This window comes from Triturus cristatus, chromosome 5_2 (genome assembly GCF_964204655.1).
Source record: "Triturus cristatus chromosome 5_2, aTriCri1.1, whole genome shotgun sequence".
NCBI classification, from domain to species: domain Eukaryota; kingdom Metazoa; phylum Chordata; class Amphibia; order Caudata; family Salamandridae; genus Triturus; species Triturus cristatus.
The window spans coordinates 424325374-424344878 of NC_140588.1; the positions used below are offsets into that span (position 1 = coordinate 424325374).

The 19505-nt window shown below is 40.1% G+C and overlaps 1 protein-coding gene across 3 annotated transcripts in view; it reads left to right on the top strand.

The window, feature by feature from the left end:
* The window catches only part of FYCO1 (FYVE and coiled-coil domain autophagy adaptor 1), a 785579-nt gene that overhangs the window by 694954 nt on the left and 71120 nt on the right, over positions 1-19505 (top strand). For all 3 annotated transcript variants that reach the window (XM_085607344.1, XM_085607346.1, XM_085607347.1), the window contains exon 15: positions 11454-11549. In XM_085607344.1, the coding sequence (XP_085463470.1) occupies positions 11454-11549 (96 nt within the window). The remainder of the gene's footprint in view (positions 1-11453; positions 11550-19505) is intronic.

Consider the following 19505-nt stretch of genomic DNA (forward strand, 5'->3'; position numbering starts at 1 on the left):
CGGTATTCATTCGGGGGATAAGGGATGTTTAATTAGTAATGGATCAAACATGAATTCTCCAAAGGGGTCAGTGATACCCATTTTTGATCCTGAGGCCTTGTTTGCCTCTTCTGTGTTGACAGATGAACTCTTATCTTGGACCTCAATGTCCGAATCAAAAGACGAGGAGCATGAGAGATCTATCTCTGCCTCGTATTGCTCGTCACTGTCAACTTGAATAGGTGATTTTAGGCCTGATTCTTGCCCATCTGGGATGCCCTGGGCATCATTCTGGTCTCCGCCTTGAAAGCGAGATCGATCCATATTTAGTGTGACTTTAACTCTTTTAGATTTTTGTTCTGTTTGATGTATCCCGGATCTTTTCTTTGGGACCTTTGCTGTCCCTTCTTTGGGGTTGAGATTATGCGCTCCGCTAGTAGAGGGCCAAGCCTTTGTGAGAATGTCAAATTTTTTATTTATAGCATCATTAAATCTTTTATTTATACTTTCGCTGAATGAGTCCATGGCCCTATCCATGGCCTTAGAAACCATTAGGTCAAGTTTGGTTTCCAGCGATGCGTCAGAGGAAGACATTGTGGTAATAAGGGCTAGAAGATTGTTAGATAAGTCTTCCTACCGTAATTGTCCTCTTTTCCCCTTTTTTTTTTTTTTATCTGTGTGAGAAAGACACTTGTAAAAAACTATAAGGATTCGCCTTTAGAATTCTTGAAGTGAAGATCATAAGATACTCGATCTGAGGATATGTGAAAAAAACATCTTGTCAGTTGCACTCTACCGAAGTGATGCGAGGCAGCAACTGACAGAAGTTGTTAAAATAACCATGACGACCACGCACGGTTTTTACGTGCGTGATCGTTCCTAAGGGTCATTCCTCTAATATATTCGTGCTCGCGTTGCCTTGAGAAAAACAATTCCGGCGAGGCAGAGGGGAATGCGCAAATGGCGGTTCAAGCAAGACGGGAGAGGTAGTACAAATGCACCGGAATGGGAAGGGAAGACCGGAGCGGTCTTCGTGTTACATCGTGCTACGAGGTAGGGAGTAAGCGAGACGAATGCTTCGATCAAAGCGTTGCTAGGGAGCGGGGCTCGCTCGGGCTGACATTTGAAAGTCGCAAGGGGAAGCGAGAGAAAAACGCTAGAAAGTAAAATAGCAAGAGGGTATTACGGCATTACGGCAAAACGGCATTATAATAATAACATTACACTATAAAAAATCTTGAAACAGCGACATTGACAAGGGAGAAAGATCGAGAAAAAGAGCCCATAAGGGAGGTTCAGAAGAATAGGGAGAGAGGCATGATAGGGTCAATAGGACACAGTCATGTACAAAGAGTGTCATAAACAAATAATCATAGCGCTAATAGTAAATAAATACTTATGAAAAGTAAGAGCGAATGAAATGAGATACTTATCTCTGTGAGCAGCAGCAACAAAGAAGGATGATGGCTGTGTGCTCACGGTCTTTATGCTGTTTTTTCAGAATGTTCACAAGTTCTATGTTCTATTCTTTGTTACTGCTGAGCTGTGGCAATAAAGGAGAATTTGCATAATATTAGCCTCCGTGTCTTTAATAAAATCCAGATTTTCTGCCCACCAGGCTGTGAAAAATCTAAATTATCTGGATGGAATACATATTATCTACTGGCGGTCGCCAGTAGATAGTTGTAGTTAGGACCGTGTTTCCATAGGAAATCTCAAAATTCTATCTTGAATAACTTTGGCGCCGGTTGATGAATCCTCGCGAAACTTTCAAAACTAATGGGGCGCTCCGCTCAGCTCCTACCCTGAAAGTCTCGGGGTGATTCGTCAAGCGGGGGCCGAGAAAAAAAAGGGGTCCCAAAACGCGTTTTCTCCATGCATTTTCCCATAGGACCTTTAGTCGAAGGTACAGCCCGAACGGCTGAACAGAATTACTTGAAATTTGGCAGAGAGGTAGTCCTCAGGTCAGGCATGTGCCTTTTGCATATATGGAGTCAATCTGTTCAGTAGTTCCTGAGAAAATTGCAGTTAAAAGTACATAAATATCTATAGCCGTGCACCGTGCGCGCACCCTTACGTGCGCGAGCGTAATTCTGATTGGTGGTTACATGTCAGTCAACGTTCGAATCGGTCGAAATCAGGAAGTGTCGGCCGCCATTTTGTTTGTTTTGGGTGCAAAATGAAAAAGAGAGGTGGCGAACGTGAAAAGGGGGCAGGGTAGAGAGTTCCTGACCCCCTAGCCTTCGTCAGGGGGTCCCTGAAGGACCCCGAAGGGTGAAAAAAACATATTATTTTTTTTTTTAAATCGCGGGGTGCGCACGGTGAAAAACCTTAAAAAAAATATATAATAATACATACATAACTTAGCATTTAAAAAAACGTACAAATTCACTTAAAAAACCATAGGTTTCACACACGTTATAGTTAGGAATTAGCATTTAAAAAACCTTGCAAATTCACTTACAAAACCATAGGTTTCACACATGTTATAGTTAGGTGGACATTTCACTCGTAAAAAACCAATGAAATTCCCCCGTTATAGTTAGTTCAGATAACTATAACTCACGCGACCGCCACTCTATCACAAGGATGATGTCATCAGTGATGTCATGAGTGATGCCACTGACCATGTTATGAGTGATGTAATAATTGAAGTCATCAGCAGTGGATTGCGGGCGCGCGAGTTATAGTTATCTGAACTAACTATAACGGGGGAATTTCATTGGTTTTTTACGAGTGAAATGTCCACCTAACTATAACATGTGTGAAACCTATGGTTTTTTAAGTGAATATATATATATATATATATATATATATGTGTGTTAAAATGCTTTACTACTCACTTGAGTGTGATTGTGGCACTGTAATAAAGGAGGGACAAACTCTGATGTTCGTTTGGTTAGCAGTCATTTAATTGCAGAAAGCCTTTGAGAATGGAAGTTATCCTGAAACGCGTCAGGCTCTGCTGATGCTGGGAGCATGGGTTTCCTTCCCTAACTGGAGTTTGCTAACAGTGAGTGTGTCCTGCCTTTGGGTAACCTGTGGAACTGGATTAATATGGCCGACCCAGCCGAAGGATGCACCGCCGCAGAAGTTAGCGGCCCCGCTGCTGGTGCGATGTATCAGCGTGGCGGGACTGTTCTAGCATAAAATTTGAGCGGGGATGAACTCTGCCTGTGCCCCTGTGATGTTATAATTATATTGGATTGAATGGACTGCCTGCAGCCCACTTGGGATTTATTTTACGAACTACCAGCCCCATTACGCTTTACTACTCACTTGAGTGTGATTGTGACACTGTAATAAAGGAGGGACAGATGCTGATGTTTGTTTGGTTAGCAGTCATTTAACTGCAGAAAGCCTTTGAGAAAGGGAGCTATCCTGAAACGCGTCAGGCTCTGCTGATGCTGGGAGCATGGGTTTCCTCCCCTAACTGGAGTTTGCTAACAGTGAGTGTGTCCTGCCTTTGGGTAACCTGTGGAACTGGATTAATACGGCCTACCCGGCCGAAGGATGCACTGCCGCAGAAGTTAGCAGCCCCGCTGCTGGTGCGATGTATCAACGTGGCATGACTGTTCTAGCATAACATTTGAACGGGGATGAACTCTGCCTTTGCCCCTCTGATGTTATATTTATATTGGATTGAATGGACTGCCTGCAGCCCACTTGGGATTTATTTTACGACCTACCAGCCCCATAATGCTTTACTACTCACTTGAGTGTGATTGTGACACTGTAATAAAGGAGAGACAAACGCTGATGTTCGTTTGGTTGGCAGTCATTTAATTGCAGAAAGCCTTTGAAAAAGAGAGTTATCCTGAAACGCGTCAGGCTCTGCTGATGCTGGGAGCATGGGTTTCCTCCCTTAACTGGAGTTTGCTAACAGTTAGTGTGTCCTGCCCTTGGGTTACCTGTGGAACTATATATCTATATATAAATATATATATATATATGTATATATATATACGCACATGCACATGCACATACACACACTCTCTCTCTCTCTCACTCTCTCTCTCTCACTCTCACTCTCACTCTCTCACTCTCACACACTCACACTCACGACCGTGACACTGTGATAACGTTGGAACTGTCAGTTACGGTGAGAGGTGCAATGGCTTGTAGTTCAGCACAACCAGCTGTAGCCAGTAGAACACACTGAGGGGACCTACAATTAAAGATGGTACATTACAGTTCAGGAATAGGTTATATTGCCCCCTTCAGAGTCAAAGGGGGTACTCTCTGTCCGCCATACCACTAGGTCCTGGGCCATAGGCCCGGATGCTTACTAGCTTAATGTGTGGCAAGTGTACAGGTGAATGAAAAGGGCGATTAGCAGTGCAGTTCTCTTTGGCATTTCTGGCAAAACCTTGATCTACCCATGGTGTTCATTAGAAAAGCTCATTCAGAGAATAAAATGAAAGCAAATTTAAGGAGTCATGTACACACTTGCCTGGTGGCCTGTCAGGACAGCAGAGGCTCAGACCTCCACTCTCCTGGCAGAGTGCCTGCCTTATTTAGACATTGCACCTGCTTGGTGGGATCTCAGAGCACTTTGCTGAGCAACAGCCATGTTGTTTTGGCCTTGCTCAGCCAAACTTTCTGAATTTTAAAAATTTACTTCAAAAACGATAGTTTGTTGTTTAAAAAAAAATAATAATCAGTGGCCCTGGAGCACAGGAAAATGTCTCTCTTTGCGTCAGGTAATTGTTTGATTTCCGTACCTGGGACCACCATGCCTCACATGGTGGCCCCGTCAGGGAAATTAGGTGATGGCCACCCACACTAAATAGTATGGGTGGACCATGACCAATGACAGATTGGGTGGAAGGGTGGAGCCAGCTAAGGTAAACTTTTGGAAACCCTGCTTGGATTTTACACTTGCCTAAAATGTGCAGCATGCTGCTGTGGAGAAAATGTAATGCTAAAAACAAAAGAAATCGAAAGCAAGTAGGAGAAGCAACACTATAAAATTCATTCTTTTATCAACTGCTATATAAAACATGCAGTTTCTGTCCTAAAATTCCCATATGGAAAGATATATGTATGTTGTAGAAAACGAGAATTTAAATTCTAAGTTTTGGAAAGTAGTGCAATCTGAAATAGCAACATACAGTATGCCACGGCCGTACTTTTCATAGCGTGTTGAAGTAGATAACTTTCATTATTAACCTTTGGGGTAATTAATACTGGCCCTCTAACGATATGAGGGAAAGGTGGGGATCCTATTTTATTAAAACATGGAAGTAAATAGTTCTTAGGAAATGGTAGCAATTATCCCGGTAGAATGGTTAAAAATACTAATTTGTTTATTCCTCAATGACACACAAAACATTTTTCTGCTAGTAATAACTGTTTACATGAATCTACTTTTATGGATTTATATGACGCGAAAGTGTAGCAACGTTGGTGTAAAATCCTACTAGGTTGAGCTTTGCCATATGGATTTTCCCTGTACATTTAATGTATTCCTCCATATTTCCACTTCTGTGCAAAGTCAAAAAGAAAATGTTGTAAAAAGTTAATGAAATGAAGTATAAATACTGAAGCTTGATTGACAAGGAATCAACATGACTGCTTTGATGGAGGACTATTGGGTATATTTGTTTTGCATTATTTTTTATTGTGGGTATGAATTCTGTTAAATGCCAAATAACCTTGCAAAAGCCGCAGTGTGAAAAGCGAAAATGGTAAAGGTAGGTTTTTGTCGGTCTGTAATTATATCTATAAATGATCTAAAAGAGCAGAGCTGCCATAACTGGTAAGCTCTTTTCAGATGATGGATGATATATGGCAACTCCAGAGCAAACAAGCATTGGCACAGCATTTAGGTCCGGCCCCAGCATTCTGATGCAGTGTTTATTTTAAAAATATATATATATTATTGCACGCATATGCGGAAAAATAAAAACAATACATGGCAATAACCGATGGCTAGATGTACTGAGTTTCTGTATACCGATTTCTAATTTGCAATTAGATCTGAATTACAAATTGGGAATCACTATTCTATGTGTATTATAGTGTTAGATAAACTTTTACCGATTTGGTTCATTCAAATTCGCAATTTTTAGAATCAAATTTTGCATTTCAGGCTCACCCAAATACATACATGCTCAGTATCCTCAATGGCTCTGGGTAAGTGACAAACTTCACTAAGTATCTTATTAAGACACACTTACTAATACACATGTAGTATTCTTTTTATAAATTTACATTCTCATAATAAAAGGATAAGCTATGATACAACAACTTCAGTCACCCTTTAGTCATTTGATTTGTAGTGTATCATGGCACGGCAATTATCGCCAAATTGTACTATTAGATGCGGTAGGGAAAGTATTTGCCAGGAGCATTCTGGTGCACCTCACTGAGTGTGTTGTGGGGGAGAAAATCCTCCCAATCAAACTAGCAGGCTTCAGGAAAAAACATTGCACTTTAGACAATATCTGTATGCTGAAACTTATAGCGGAAAAGTACACCCTAATTCGAGGGGTTAATGTCTATTCGGGATTCATAGATTTTTCAACGGCCTGTGATAGGGTATGCCTGACACTCTTCTCCCATTAATAATTGCCCTGCACTCCTCCACTTGGTGGCAACTTTTATTAGGGGGGCGATCCTCTGTAATTCCAACAAAAAAGGGACTGAAACAAGGGTGTCTGCTGAGCCCATTGCTTTTCTCCTTTATGTTTCAGACCTCCCTATTTGTTTTGCATCTTGAAGATGGGTGGCCGCCCCTTTCCCCGTTTGATGTATGCAGACGATATCGTAAATATGGATCGAACATAGAAAGTCATAACTGGTAACACATTGGATAAACCCCACATAAAATATTGTTCCTCTAAAGCCTCCTTGCATACAAACGAGTTACGTACCTTTTATAATGCAATGGGGCGAAGGCATTTTAGGCAGATACTTTCTGTTTTTATATTGATAGTGGGGGCTACATAAAGTAAAGATTTTCCAGCGTAAGTAGTGTATCTGTAAGTGACACTTTAAGCATGTGTTGAAGTCGTAGTCGATGAGGAGTTGGGAATGAGCTTGGAAGTGCTGAGAAAGCAACATCATAAAGGGCCAGTGTTGGTAGAGATAACGAAAGCATTAAGATTGCTTTTGAAAAGCTATTCTTACAATGTGACTTATCAAGAACCATTTTTTAATACACGCAAAGTCATTTATGCTTTCAAATCCTAAAATGATTGTTATCTGACACAGTTAAATCATGTGCGTGTGTGTGTACCTGAAATTAAAGGAAAATTTTATTTTTTAACATCAAAACAGCTGTTTGGGCTATTTATTTAAATAAAAACATAAAACTAAACTTTCCGGGAAATAATGATTTGTCATATCTGTATGTTGTGCTCTGACTTCTGCTTCTCTTAATGCATCTTGCAGATATGTGTGTTGGATTTGGTTCTTCTTCAGTTTCTGAGTCTGTCATTACTGTGGGTAGTCCTTTTTTTGTTGCTACATTGTGTAACATAGCACAGGTTGCAATACTCTTACAGCTAGTTTCAGAGCTTTATCGTAGTGCACCACCATTCTTGCAAAGACAACAAAATCTACTTTTTAAATATGCAATTGTGCGTTCCATAACTGATCCTGCCCTTTTGTGAGCATTCTTATATCTTTGCTCACTTTGTGTTTTAGAATATAGGTATGGTGTAAAATTCCAAGAGCGAAAAGCGTATGCACTGCCATCTTAAATACAGAAATTATTATTAGTTTTCAAGATACTGAACGCCTGGTTCGTATGTTTGATTAAAGTTTCTTACACTTACCAAGAAGACAGCTGTAAATCCTACTGTGTCCAAACATGAGTTAGTCATGAGTGCTTACTAGGAACCTTATCATGATGCCTGTGATGATATAGGATTCATCACACACAACCTCCATATTAAGTCAATGAATATGTGTACTGTTTATAAATAAATACTCATGCACTGATGGTGGGCATATATCTACATGAATTCTGTTAATACAAATTGTGCAATGCAATAAAAGTGTAATTTGATGAGTTGTAAATGCTGCCGATTGGTAGGGAAAATAATATGATTATTAATGTTTGATAACATTGCATCAAGGAAATCCCTAAAAAAAAAATGGATAAAGAACATTGCGAAACACCACCTGCCACAGCAATGACACCCTGGTAACTACCAGCGCCTGAGAGCTGCAGTGAGCATATGGCTTGCACATGGGAAGGTATGGAGTTGCTTCTGAAAGTATTTCTTCTTAGCTGCGGTTTCAGTTCAGCAAGTAGGTCTAAAATAACCTACCTGCTAAGTTGATATTTATCAAAAATCTGTTCCCTGGAAAAGTGCAATCCTGACCCTAAAAGCTCTTTCCTATCTGCTCCGCCACTTCTGCAGTCCAACCAGTATCCGTATTCTGCTAGCCATCATGCACAAAGCTGCCTTTGTGTGCGTAAACTGCTGGTGCATTCTGGGGGCTAAATAAATAGGTTGCACCAGATTACCACCTGTTTTCCACTTGGTGGAAACGTGCACGTGCAAAATGACTAGTCACTATTAGTGAAACCTTCATTCATATAAAGAGCAATTCACTTTTAAGAAATCCTTAATAACTAATTACTATTTCGAGTTGCAAATTTAATGATTCAGTATTTTGTCAGTTTGCAAAAAGTAGCGAAGAGTGGCCATTAATAATTACAAAAAAGCTAGTTTAGCAGTGAGTAACCAGTTTTCTACTAGTTACTGAATCACAATGTTTTCATACATCTAGACCTTAATGTGGCCACCACACATTTGTTATAAAAAATAATTCATTCAATTTAAAAAACATTCCCTTGTGTGGGTGTTGTATAATTGATATATATATTTTTTGTAATGCTTTTTTAGTTGTACTAATGCATTTTACTATTACTCTTAATGAAGGTGACAAGAAATCATCACCCAGCCAAGCACTCAAATTGCAGCAAGTTACAATGTCACTTAAGCTTTATATGACAGCAGTTTTAAAAAGGAGACGGGGAAGTAAATCACCATGTGACTGGGCACCAAAAGTGCTGCCAAAATAAATTGCTGAAAATACAATTAAAAAGGGGAATTTTGAAAGAGTTTTGTCCCTGAAGAGAATTGAACTGTTTTATGTGTATATGAACAATGTACACAAGCTTTGTACAATCACTCAAAGTGAAGGAAGTCTATGGGTAAAATGGACTGATCCATTGACCCATGCTGCATGATGTGATGGGTGGAAGCAAAATCTAAATGACAGTTAAAACAGATCAATGGATGAAATCTGATGACCAAAAGCCACTCGATGTACTTATATTATGTATGATTTTTTGGAAAACAATAGTCTGGGGAGACAGCTAATACGGTTTCAAAGGCCAGACCTGAAAATATGGAGCTTTCACTTGGTAGGAGGTACAAAGTAATTTTCCTTCGAAACCAGAGCACGAATCTCTTTGCTGTTATTTTCTAAGGCTTGCTACATTGAAAGGAACTAGGACAATAATGGGTAAGAGGATGGGAATTGGGAGGTCATAAGGCAGGCAACACTGCTGCTTGGCAGGTCACTTAGCTGAGATGCCAAACAGAAAAGAGGTCTTCCCTCAATGCTGATTGTGAATTGCGGCCTAGAAACAAGACACTGTTGCAGGCACCAGGAGCTGCATAAAGGACAAGTATTATGAAATTACCTTTATCCTGATGCACTGAACCAATATAATGTTCTACATGTCTTGTTCCTCAGAGAGGACACCGTTCACAAGCACATTTTCTTCATGCGCAAAATACCTAATGCAGCATTAAAGAACTCCAGCAATGGGAGAATGAACACAATTAACCAGAGGATCTATGTGTGCAGGGAAAAAGGCCTTGTTAGAAATGGGGTCTCTAATTGGCAGAGGTATGCACCCTGTCCAAGTAGGGACCACCACTCTAGTCAGGGTAAGTCAGATACAAAACCTAAATTGACCTGCGCTCACGCTCTGGTACCTTGGCACACAGCAGTCAGGCTTAACTTAAGAGGGAATTTGTATAGTATTTGTGCAACACTTTCATCACAGTAGCACAGTGAAAGCACCAGAAAAAGACTCCACACCACTTTTAAAAAATAGGGAATATTCATTTGAGTATAGCAAGACCAAAACAACAAAAGTCCAATAAGTAGAACTTGAGATATTTAATTTTTAAAGATTAAATGCAAAAACAGTGCTTAGAAGTCACTAGCGGTCAAAAGATTAATTGAGGTCGCGAGGGACTGGTGCAAATCCAAAGTTCAGGCCGACCACGATGGAGGGCAGGCTGGCTACAGAACCCATGCAGGGTCTGCTGAAAAAGTACCTTGTAGGGAGCAAAGCGTCTACGTCGAGCACACAATGTGTCAGAATTTTCCCCACAGTTGGGTCACTGCGTCGGATGCGAGCCTCACAGATAGCATTAAAGATCCGGCGCTGCATCATCAAGAGCCTTTGCAGACCGTATCTTCAGATAATGTTTGGCCTCTGCATTAGATCAGTGGGCCCGGACTAATAAAGAAGACTTTTCACAAGCACTGGAAAGAACAAATCTTTTTTATTTGTGGAATAACTCATTTTAATAATGCTTGTAAACCATTTAGATAGTGCATATTTATGCATTTGTATCCTTCAGAATTGACATTGAATTATCGTCACAGTAAAGTAAAACAAGTGTACAACAGAAAGCACTTGCAAGATTACATTTTCAAACTTCATCAGGGCAAATTCCTACAAATATATTTTTTCAGCAATAGCAATTCTCACTATCTCCTTTTCTGAAACTAAAGTCTCCTCCAAAAGTGAGGTAGAAGACATATTTATAGTTAAATGTAATTTTCAAGATTTTAAACTCTCAATTTCAAGAAATCAACATTTTAACATTACACTTTTGAAGTCAACTTTAGTTTTGGGCGAGTGACTATAAGATTCGTTATTGGGTAATAGTCCGCTAGATTAAACTGGACTTTATACCAAAATTAACTCAAGCAAAAATATTCAAACAAAGCCCACGTGAAAGTGTCCGCCACTAGAATGGGGTTGGATCATGGTTGCCCATCCTGCTATAAAAGCAGCCTCCCAATCTGCGTGGCAGAATGACCAGTCCAGCCCTGTGCTAGATGCAATTTCATATGATTTGTTGCCGAAATGTTGTAAGGACAGTTGTTTTTGTTCTGTAACTTCTGATCCTGCATTGTTCAGTGTATTATCACTTAGGCCTGGTCCAGAGAAGTTTGTAAATCATTTGTACAATGTGCTAATAGTTCTGATTACCATATAGATGGCTACTTAGCTTTGGGTTTCACGCTTATTTAAGGTGTTTGTCACACATGCGTGGTCCTTAAAACCTAAGACCTTAAGTGAGAGGCCAATCTGTCATCCTCTCTAAACTGCATTGCCTGTAATACTATAATACCTCTAGAGAATGCATATTTGTTACTGCCTTATTCTGCCACAGCTAATAAAGCATTTATGCTTCTTTTAGGTACAGTTCTTGCAGCTCCTTGGCTGTAGACGAGCCAGATGATTTGCAGGTTCCACAGGACACCGAACTGCGTCTGCTGAAAACTGGAGAACTGATGTAAGTAGTGAATTGTCAAAACTTTCTGCAGTTTCAAAAGAACGTTTTGCAAACGTGAAAGGAGGTCATTAAACAAAGAGTGATGAATGTAAATTGAAATTTACTTTAATCTACTTTTATTTAGGGCATTTATGTAATGCAAACTTGACCCGAACGGTCATGTAAGAAACAACAAACAAAACATGAAAATGCTCAGAAATGTTATTCTCATAAATTGCAATAGATACAAAATGTCAACTACTCATATTTAAATGTACTACAAGGTAGCAGATTAGTGGTATGAACAGAAAAACTGAGAAGTACAAAACTCATTGAATTTATTAACAAAAGTAATAGAAATATGTTCAGCAACAACAAAAAGAGAAACTTAGGTAAGTAACGTTATTCGACTAACTCACTACAACAATCAACTATTCCTAAATGGTAACAAAGACGCTGTACTTGACAATGCTCATGTGATAATGCTCAATTTTGCATATCTCTTCTTATTTTGGTTATTTACTTCAGGTTTTCATGAGAGGCGTTGCATGCGTTTTGCTGTGTTCAATATGGCGATTTTTATACATGCTAGTTGTCCATTGTCCATGTTGCATTTATTTAAGTATTATATTCCACAAACAACAACAGTGGCATTGTTTGAAATTGAATTCATTTTTTTCAATTATGTGTTTACATTATATATTTTTTTATATGTGCATGTGACGGGGTTGATTACACCAGATTGTGAACACAAAATTCAGTTGGATATGCAATATTGAGTTAAGCAATATCACATGAGCATTGTCCAGTATGGCGTCTTTGTTACAATTTATTTTCAGCTCATTTTCTTGCCCTTTTGTCTGTCTATGTTTATATATTCACATTGTGCACTTTAAAAGAACGTTTATCGGCAATGGCTGACACCTGTGACCAAGGCTTTCTGTCAAAATGCATAGGGTGCTACACTCCCTTTCTGCTAATAACATTTCTCACTTATGCACTACCGTGAGTGCACTGTTGTGTTTGTATTTTCACCAGCACTTTTGTCTTTTGGATTTAATATCTGGCTTCTTCCACCAGTTACAGCACACCTCCGCTGTGAGGGATAATGTGATAGCTTTGGGAAGGTACAATGGTGGCAGAGTCCCAAGACCCCTCTCCCATTCTACAAACTTTGTGGCAACAAGCACGGAAGAAGTGCACTGCACTATACAAGTGCAAATGCATGTCAGAGCGACAGTATCCACTTAAGAAAGGGGGACCCCAAAAGCACAATAAAGAACCGGTTTATGCGGGGTAGAAGGCAATAATTCGAAGAAAGAACCAAAACCGGCTCAGTGGATATATATTAGGGCCTAATGAATAGGTACCTATTGAAATACAAAGCTGGATTGAAAAGGAATGGACAGATTGAAATACATAAAACACTCAACAAGAGTTGTGGATATAAAAATATATCTTCTGTGTTTGTTTTTTATTTTTTAGTTAAATTATTCATTTCAATTTTTGCATAAATTCTTAAAGAAGTTCAATCAAGTAAATACATATATAAATATTATACATACAATCAAGATAAATCAATATGTATATCTATTAATCAAAACTTGGTTCAAAACCCCACACAAAATTCAAATTCATGCATACACACACTCAATCTGGATCACATTCAACCCAACAAATCAGAAAGTGAGAAAAATTATCCTTAGGAATTCAGATGGATGTAATAATTGATGTATCATCCAAAGGGAGCCAGATGGTACTCTAAGAGGAAGGAGGTCAGCAGATCAAGCGCCAACGCGCGTTTCGGTATAGGGCCCACTCAGGGACCCCACCTTCATCAGGGCGTAGACCAAGGATAATATGGGGCAAGAACAGAACCTAAAGATCAATCAAATAAACATGTATAAACAAAACATAAACAATGAATACAATCAGTTTCAACAAACAATTTGCTGTATTAAAATACATTATTCTTCAGAATGTACATTGTTATACATCAGTCCAACACATTTCCAATCGCTAGCGGATAAAGATCAATCGCAAAATTAATTAATATGGCCCAAAGGGTCCTAAGGTAGCTGCAACACACATGTAACCCCAGATACATAAGTGTCAAATATGAAGGAACGGTGAAACCCAGCACAAAACACCACACGGAAATGATAAGGAAGGGAAGAATAATGAAAAAGTCACATACAAAATAGAGGATTCAAAAGGAAAGCGCCCACACCAATTCTTCGAGATTTCATGTGCACTAAATAAAACCTACAAATGTGAAATGGGGGAGAAATAGACCAATGATGGTACATACTAAAAACTGGATCCTTGATAAACCGTTGGAGTCAGAAAGCCGAACCAGTATGCAAACGTAGTAGGGTGTCAAGAGGAAGCATCCAGCCTTATTCACATGAAAGAGATTCACTCCGTCTGGCAGAAAAATGAGTATATAGAATATGGCCAAATTGAAAATACCGGAAATCTGCAGAAGGCAGTATTCGTTAATCAAAATAGTGGCATACAAGATAAGCCATACAGTAACATAAGAAAACAAAATCACGAATGGCAGAAAGAAATAAATAAATAATAGACAACATACTTATATCGGTAGTGGCGACGTGTAAAGATGGACAACAAGGGCTTCAAGGCAAGTCTCGTGGAACTCGGGAACGTAAATTAGCATGGTCTAACCTGATAGATGGGTGGCCAATAACGAAGTCATGGCGGTTATTGGAACGGATGAACCAGATTTCTATAGAAAAATGTACAAACAACGATATAAATATAATGGCCCTTAGTGGTCATGGAGAGCAGCATAGGGACAGACTGATAAATCTACTAATGTGCGGTGATAACATTGAAATTACTGAGTATTACTGAGCAGACCACAGCGTAATGAATAGGCCTGCCAAAGATAAAAATATAGAACGTACATAAAAAAGATAGTAATGATTAAAGCTGACAACCTGGGGGAAACACCTATCATCATCTAATGCTACCGCGGCACACTTACTAAACGGTAAAGAGTCAAACTCCAACGTTCCCTCGGTTCCTCACGGACAGCAAAAATCGGCGTCGGGGGTGCCTTCGCTAAAGGTATTGGAAAAACCCGCCGTGCTCAAATACAGGTGACCAATTAGCAGCTAACCAATGGGGCCGTCGGTAGGAGGGAGATAACAAATAATAGAAAGGGGACTGCCATGGTAGGACAATATACGGAGTTCGAAAGAACTAGCGCCATCATGGAAAGGATCCGAGAGTTCAAAAAGCAATAAAGCCACCACAGCACAACAAATAAATCTAACATAACAGACACCGGACAAAAATAATAACGACAATAACTATTTAGACCAAAAGCTAAAAAAGCTCAGGGAAATGAAGACTTGGCGTCAATGAGATGTTGATCAAATATTAATATCAAGATCGGCATCCAAAATCATACAATGGTGGTGAATACGCACCTTGGGTTTAAAAAAAGGCAATAAAGAAAATAAAAAATAAAGATATAAACAAAGAATCCACAAATTATCAAAAAATAATAAAGTGAATCCTACAGATAACTAAACACAATAATATCTCGAACCCGCCACATAGACATACAAGGCTGGCGACGCAGAACATTTTTTTTATAAAATAAATAAGCAAGTTCAATGCTCCTAAAAGAATGATGGGGCCATACATAGTATCATAAAAAGAGAATTTAGTCAGAACAGGGAGATCATATGATAGCATTCTCCCATAAGATAATTTCATTGAGACCAAACAAACACAGAAGATATATTTTTATATCCACAACTCTTGTTGAGTGTTTTATATATTTCAATCTGTCCATTCCTTTTCAATCCAGCTTTGTATTTCAATAGGTACCAATCATTAGAGCGACAGTATCCCCCAGGAAAATTCTCCCCGTGAGTCAGAAGATGCTGGTGAGAAGCAAGTACAGACTAGGTAACCCACACATCATTGTGGCAGGCAGGTGGGTGCCCTGCTATTTGAGGGTGACAGTAGTACTATCAGTGTATACACTGATATACTTCGGCACATGTTGAGATGGCAGAAGGGTGAGAAGCCTAGAGAAAATGCTTCAGAGTCTCTTTTCGGAATGTGTATTCAGCCTAAGGGGCACACATCAATCTCCTCCAGTGAAAAAAGAGGTTTAATACAAAAATTGGAAAAGGTATCCAGGAAACAAGTGGTTGGAGGCACATCATTGCAACAATATGTCAAGGTACAAAGGATTCCTAGGGGTCTAAGAGTTTTCGCTGTTGCCTCATGTGAGGATCCAGATCCTCTTACGTTGAAGGGACAGCATGCCAACAGTGCAGATTTTTCTAAACGCTTGATGGAGGTCCTTAATAAGTTTGCATGGAGAGACAGAGAAATTAGTGAGGGAGATCAATGTAGTCTTGGAGGAACTTAAAAAACAATCGTATCAGCAAGAAGTGGAGGAATTGAAAGATGTAAAAGAAATTGGATTAATATGATTCTGAGATCCAGGCAAAGAAATAGAGAAAAAGTCTGTGTGACTTTCATGATTATGAATCTGGACGCATTCTGACCTTTTCTAAGAAATATGATCATATTTACAAATAACTAATTGCTATTTTGACAAAGGAGAAATTTGTTATTTTGACCACAGGAACAACATCAGATACATGGGAGGAGAGTAATGTATCAGATGTCAGTGAACCTTTTACCTGTGAGTTGAGGAGAATTAAGACCCCGCAAAATTGTTTAAATAAACTTACTCTCTTAAGGAAGGGGAGGACTCAAGTAAAACAGGGGATAGGCCGCCCAAGAGGTGGAGGCGGAAAAGGTCGAAAAAAATTAGAAGAGGCAGGAAAGGAAGGAAAAAAAAGCCCCATTGGGCTACGGATGAGGAGCCGCAAAGACAAACAAGCATTAGAAATGCAATAGATCGCACATTTTTTGAGTTAGAGCTGTTGGCATAGCTCAACAGCTACCAAACAGAAATTGCCACTTTGCAGGTGGCCAACAGACCAATTGCTCCGTGAAACGGTCAGAAAGCCTAATACGAAGTTGATAGGCTACAAAATAAATAGGCAGATCAGGAAGACCAGGAGGAACCGCAAAAGTATTGGGATGGCCAACGCAAGCAAACAATGAGTGAAATCGCCTGGGCGTGACCCAAGCACGCAGAGGCGGGAGAATCAGACCCAATACACCAATAAAAACCCTGTATTTCTAAATGGCACAACAACAAACAAATGGCAGTTCATGGGCATGCCAAAAGCCGATAGAGGAGATAACATCAGGTCTTGCGGCTCGACCTAAAAATGACAGACGCAAAAGAGAAGGTTGAATTTTGGATGCATCTCAGTTACAATGTCGCAGTTGACTAAGTTAAGATTTTTCATTCGGGATTTCTTTCTAGGTGGTACAGCCCATTGGGCCATAATTGATTTGCTTAACTTGTTTGGGAGTTGGTGTATACTGTCTTGAGGTATTAGCCCACTTGGGTGTGATGTCTTCTTGTTTTGGTTATTTGCTTCAGGTTTTTTAAGGAATTGACATTTAATGAGCGCTGTTGCAGGAGTTTTTCTCATTTCAATATGGTGATTTGTATACATGATAGTTGTCCTTTGTCCATGTTGCATTTATTTCCGTATAATATTCCACAAGAACAACTGTGATATTATTTGAAATGCAATTCATTTTTTTCATTTCATTATGTGGGTAGATTGCATATTTTTTATATGTACATGTGAGGGGGTTGATTACACCAGATTATGAACACTGAATTCCTTTGGATATGCAATATTGAGCAGTATCACATGAGCATTGTCAAGTATGGCGTCTTTGTTACCATTTATTTTAGGCTGGTTTTCCTAGCCTTTGTCTAAATTTATGTATTCACGTTTTGCACTTTAAAAGAATGTTTATGGATATATATGTATGTATAATATATATATAATATAGCGCGGTTGTCAGTGGATAGTTATAGTTAGGTCTACGTTTCCATAGGAAAACATTTTTGGTTTTCCCAATAACTTTGTGCCAGTTTGACGAATCTTCACAAAACATTGCAAGAAAAAAGTTCTTCTACCTCAGCTGTTAGCTGGAAAGTTTTGGGGTGATCCATCAAGCAGGCTCCGAGAAAAATGGAGCATTCTAAAACGCAGGGTGGGGATGCCCTGAACCCCTAGCCCTGGTGTTAAGGTCCCACAGAGACCCCGTCTGAGGACAAAAATGATACTTTTTTATTTGCTGCGAATCCACAGCAAAATAGCAAAATTTAAGAACACAGTGCTACTCTTAAACCCCTCCCCCTGGGGTGGGCCAGGACCGAAGAGCAGCACAAAATACTTTTTGGGGGGGCATGCGGCCCCCTTCCCTGAGCCTCTTTGAGGGTCCAGGTTTCCCACCCCCATGGCCGGTGTGTTAAATGAGTGGAGGGTGGGTGTGCACCCCCCTCCCTGAGCCTTATTAGGCCTCGGGGACCCCATCCCCCAGGGCTACATTCCATAACAAAAGGCCTGCCTCCCTGAGCCTTAAAAGGCCCCAGGGACCCCATCCCCTGGGTCCGCACTGAACTTAATAGGGAGGAAGGCCGCATTGTCCCCCTCTCTGACTCCGCACTCTTAAATATACTACTCATACAATACCGTTGTGAATAGCAAACAATTGTAAACTCAGACAAAAATTTACATTTACCTTTGTGAATCATGCCTTATAACTATAAAGTACACAAACAATTTAGAACTACTAGTAATAAGCACCCTTTACACAACATAATCTATATCTCTAACACATTTGATCTACATAGATTTAGCCATTTTAAAACTATGTCTCCTTAAACAGTACTCAGCAACTCGGAACACCACTCCACTCCACTCCACTTTATAACATGTCACTCCACTCTACTACACTTCACTCAACTTTATGACTGTCCGACAGTCCAGTCCACTCTATGACACTCCATGCCACTCAACTCTATGACAAACCACTCCAGTCTACAACATGCCACTGCTCTATTATACGCCACTCCACGGTACGCTATTCCATGCTACACCACTCCACTTTATGCAACTGCACTCTACAATATTCCACTCTACACCACTCCTGTCTATGCCACTCCACTCTACTGTATTCCACTGTACGCCTCTCTGCTGAATCCCATGACACTCTACGCCACTCCACTGTATGCCCCACTGTATGCCACTGTACTCTCTGGCACTTCAGTCTTTGCCACTCGATGCTATTCCACTCTACTTCACTCTGCTCCACTTATTCTGCTCTACGCCATTCCACTCTTCGCCAGTTCACTGTACTCCATTCCAATGTAAGTTATTTGACTGTACAATACTTCACTGTACAATATTCTACTCTGTGCCACTCTGCACTACCCTACTTTACACCACTCCACTGTACACCACTCCACTTTACGGCACTTCACACTATTCCCCTCTATGCCACTCAACTCTAAGCTACTCTATGCCATTCCACTATATGCCACTCCACTGTACCCTACTCCACTCTATGCCACTCTACTGTATGCCACTTCACCCCAAGCAACTGAACTCAAGGCCACTCCACTCTGTGCTATTCCACAGTAGAACACCTGACTCTATGCCACTCCAGCCTATGCCATTACACTCTACAACACTCCACTGTACACCACCCTGCTCTAAGCCAGTCCACTCTATGCCTCTCCACTCTGCGCTATTTGACTTAATTCCACTCCACTTATTTCCACTCTACTGGTTGCCACTGGCTCTACACCACTACCCTGTATTCCACTCCACTCTACGCTATTCCAGGGCATGCCACTCGACTCTATGCAACTACAAAGTACACTATTCCACTCTACGCCACTCCACTCTACGTCATTCCACTTTATTCCACTCTACACTGCTACACTGTACTCCAGCCCACTCTATGCCACTCCACTCTACGCCACTCCACTCTTTGCTAATCCACTCTACACTGTTCCACTCTACACCACATGACTAATGCCAC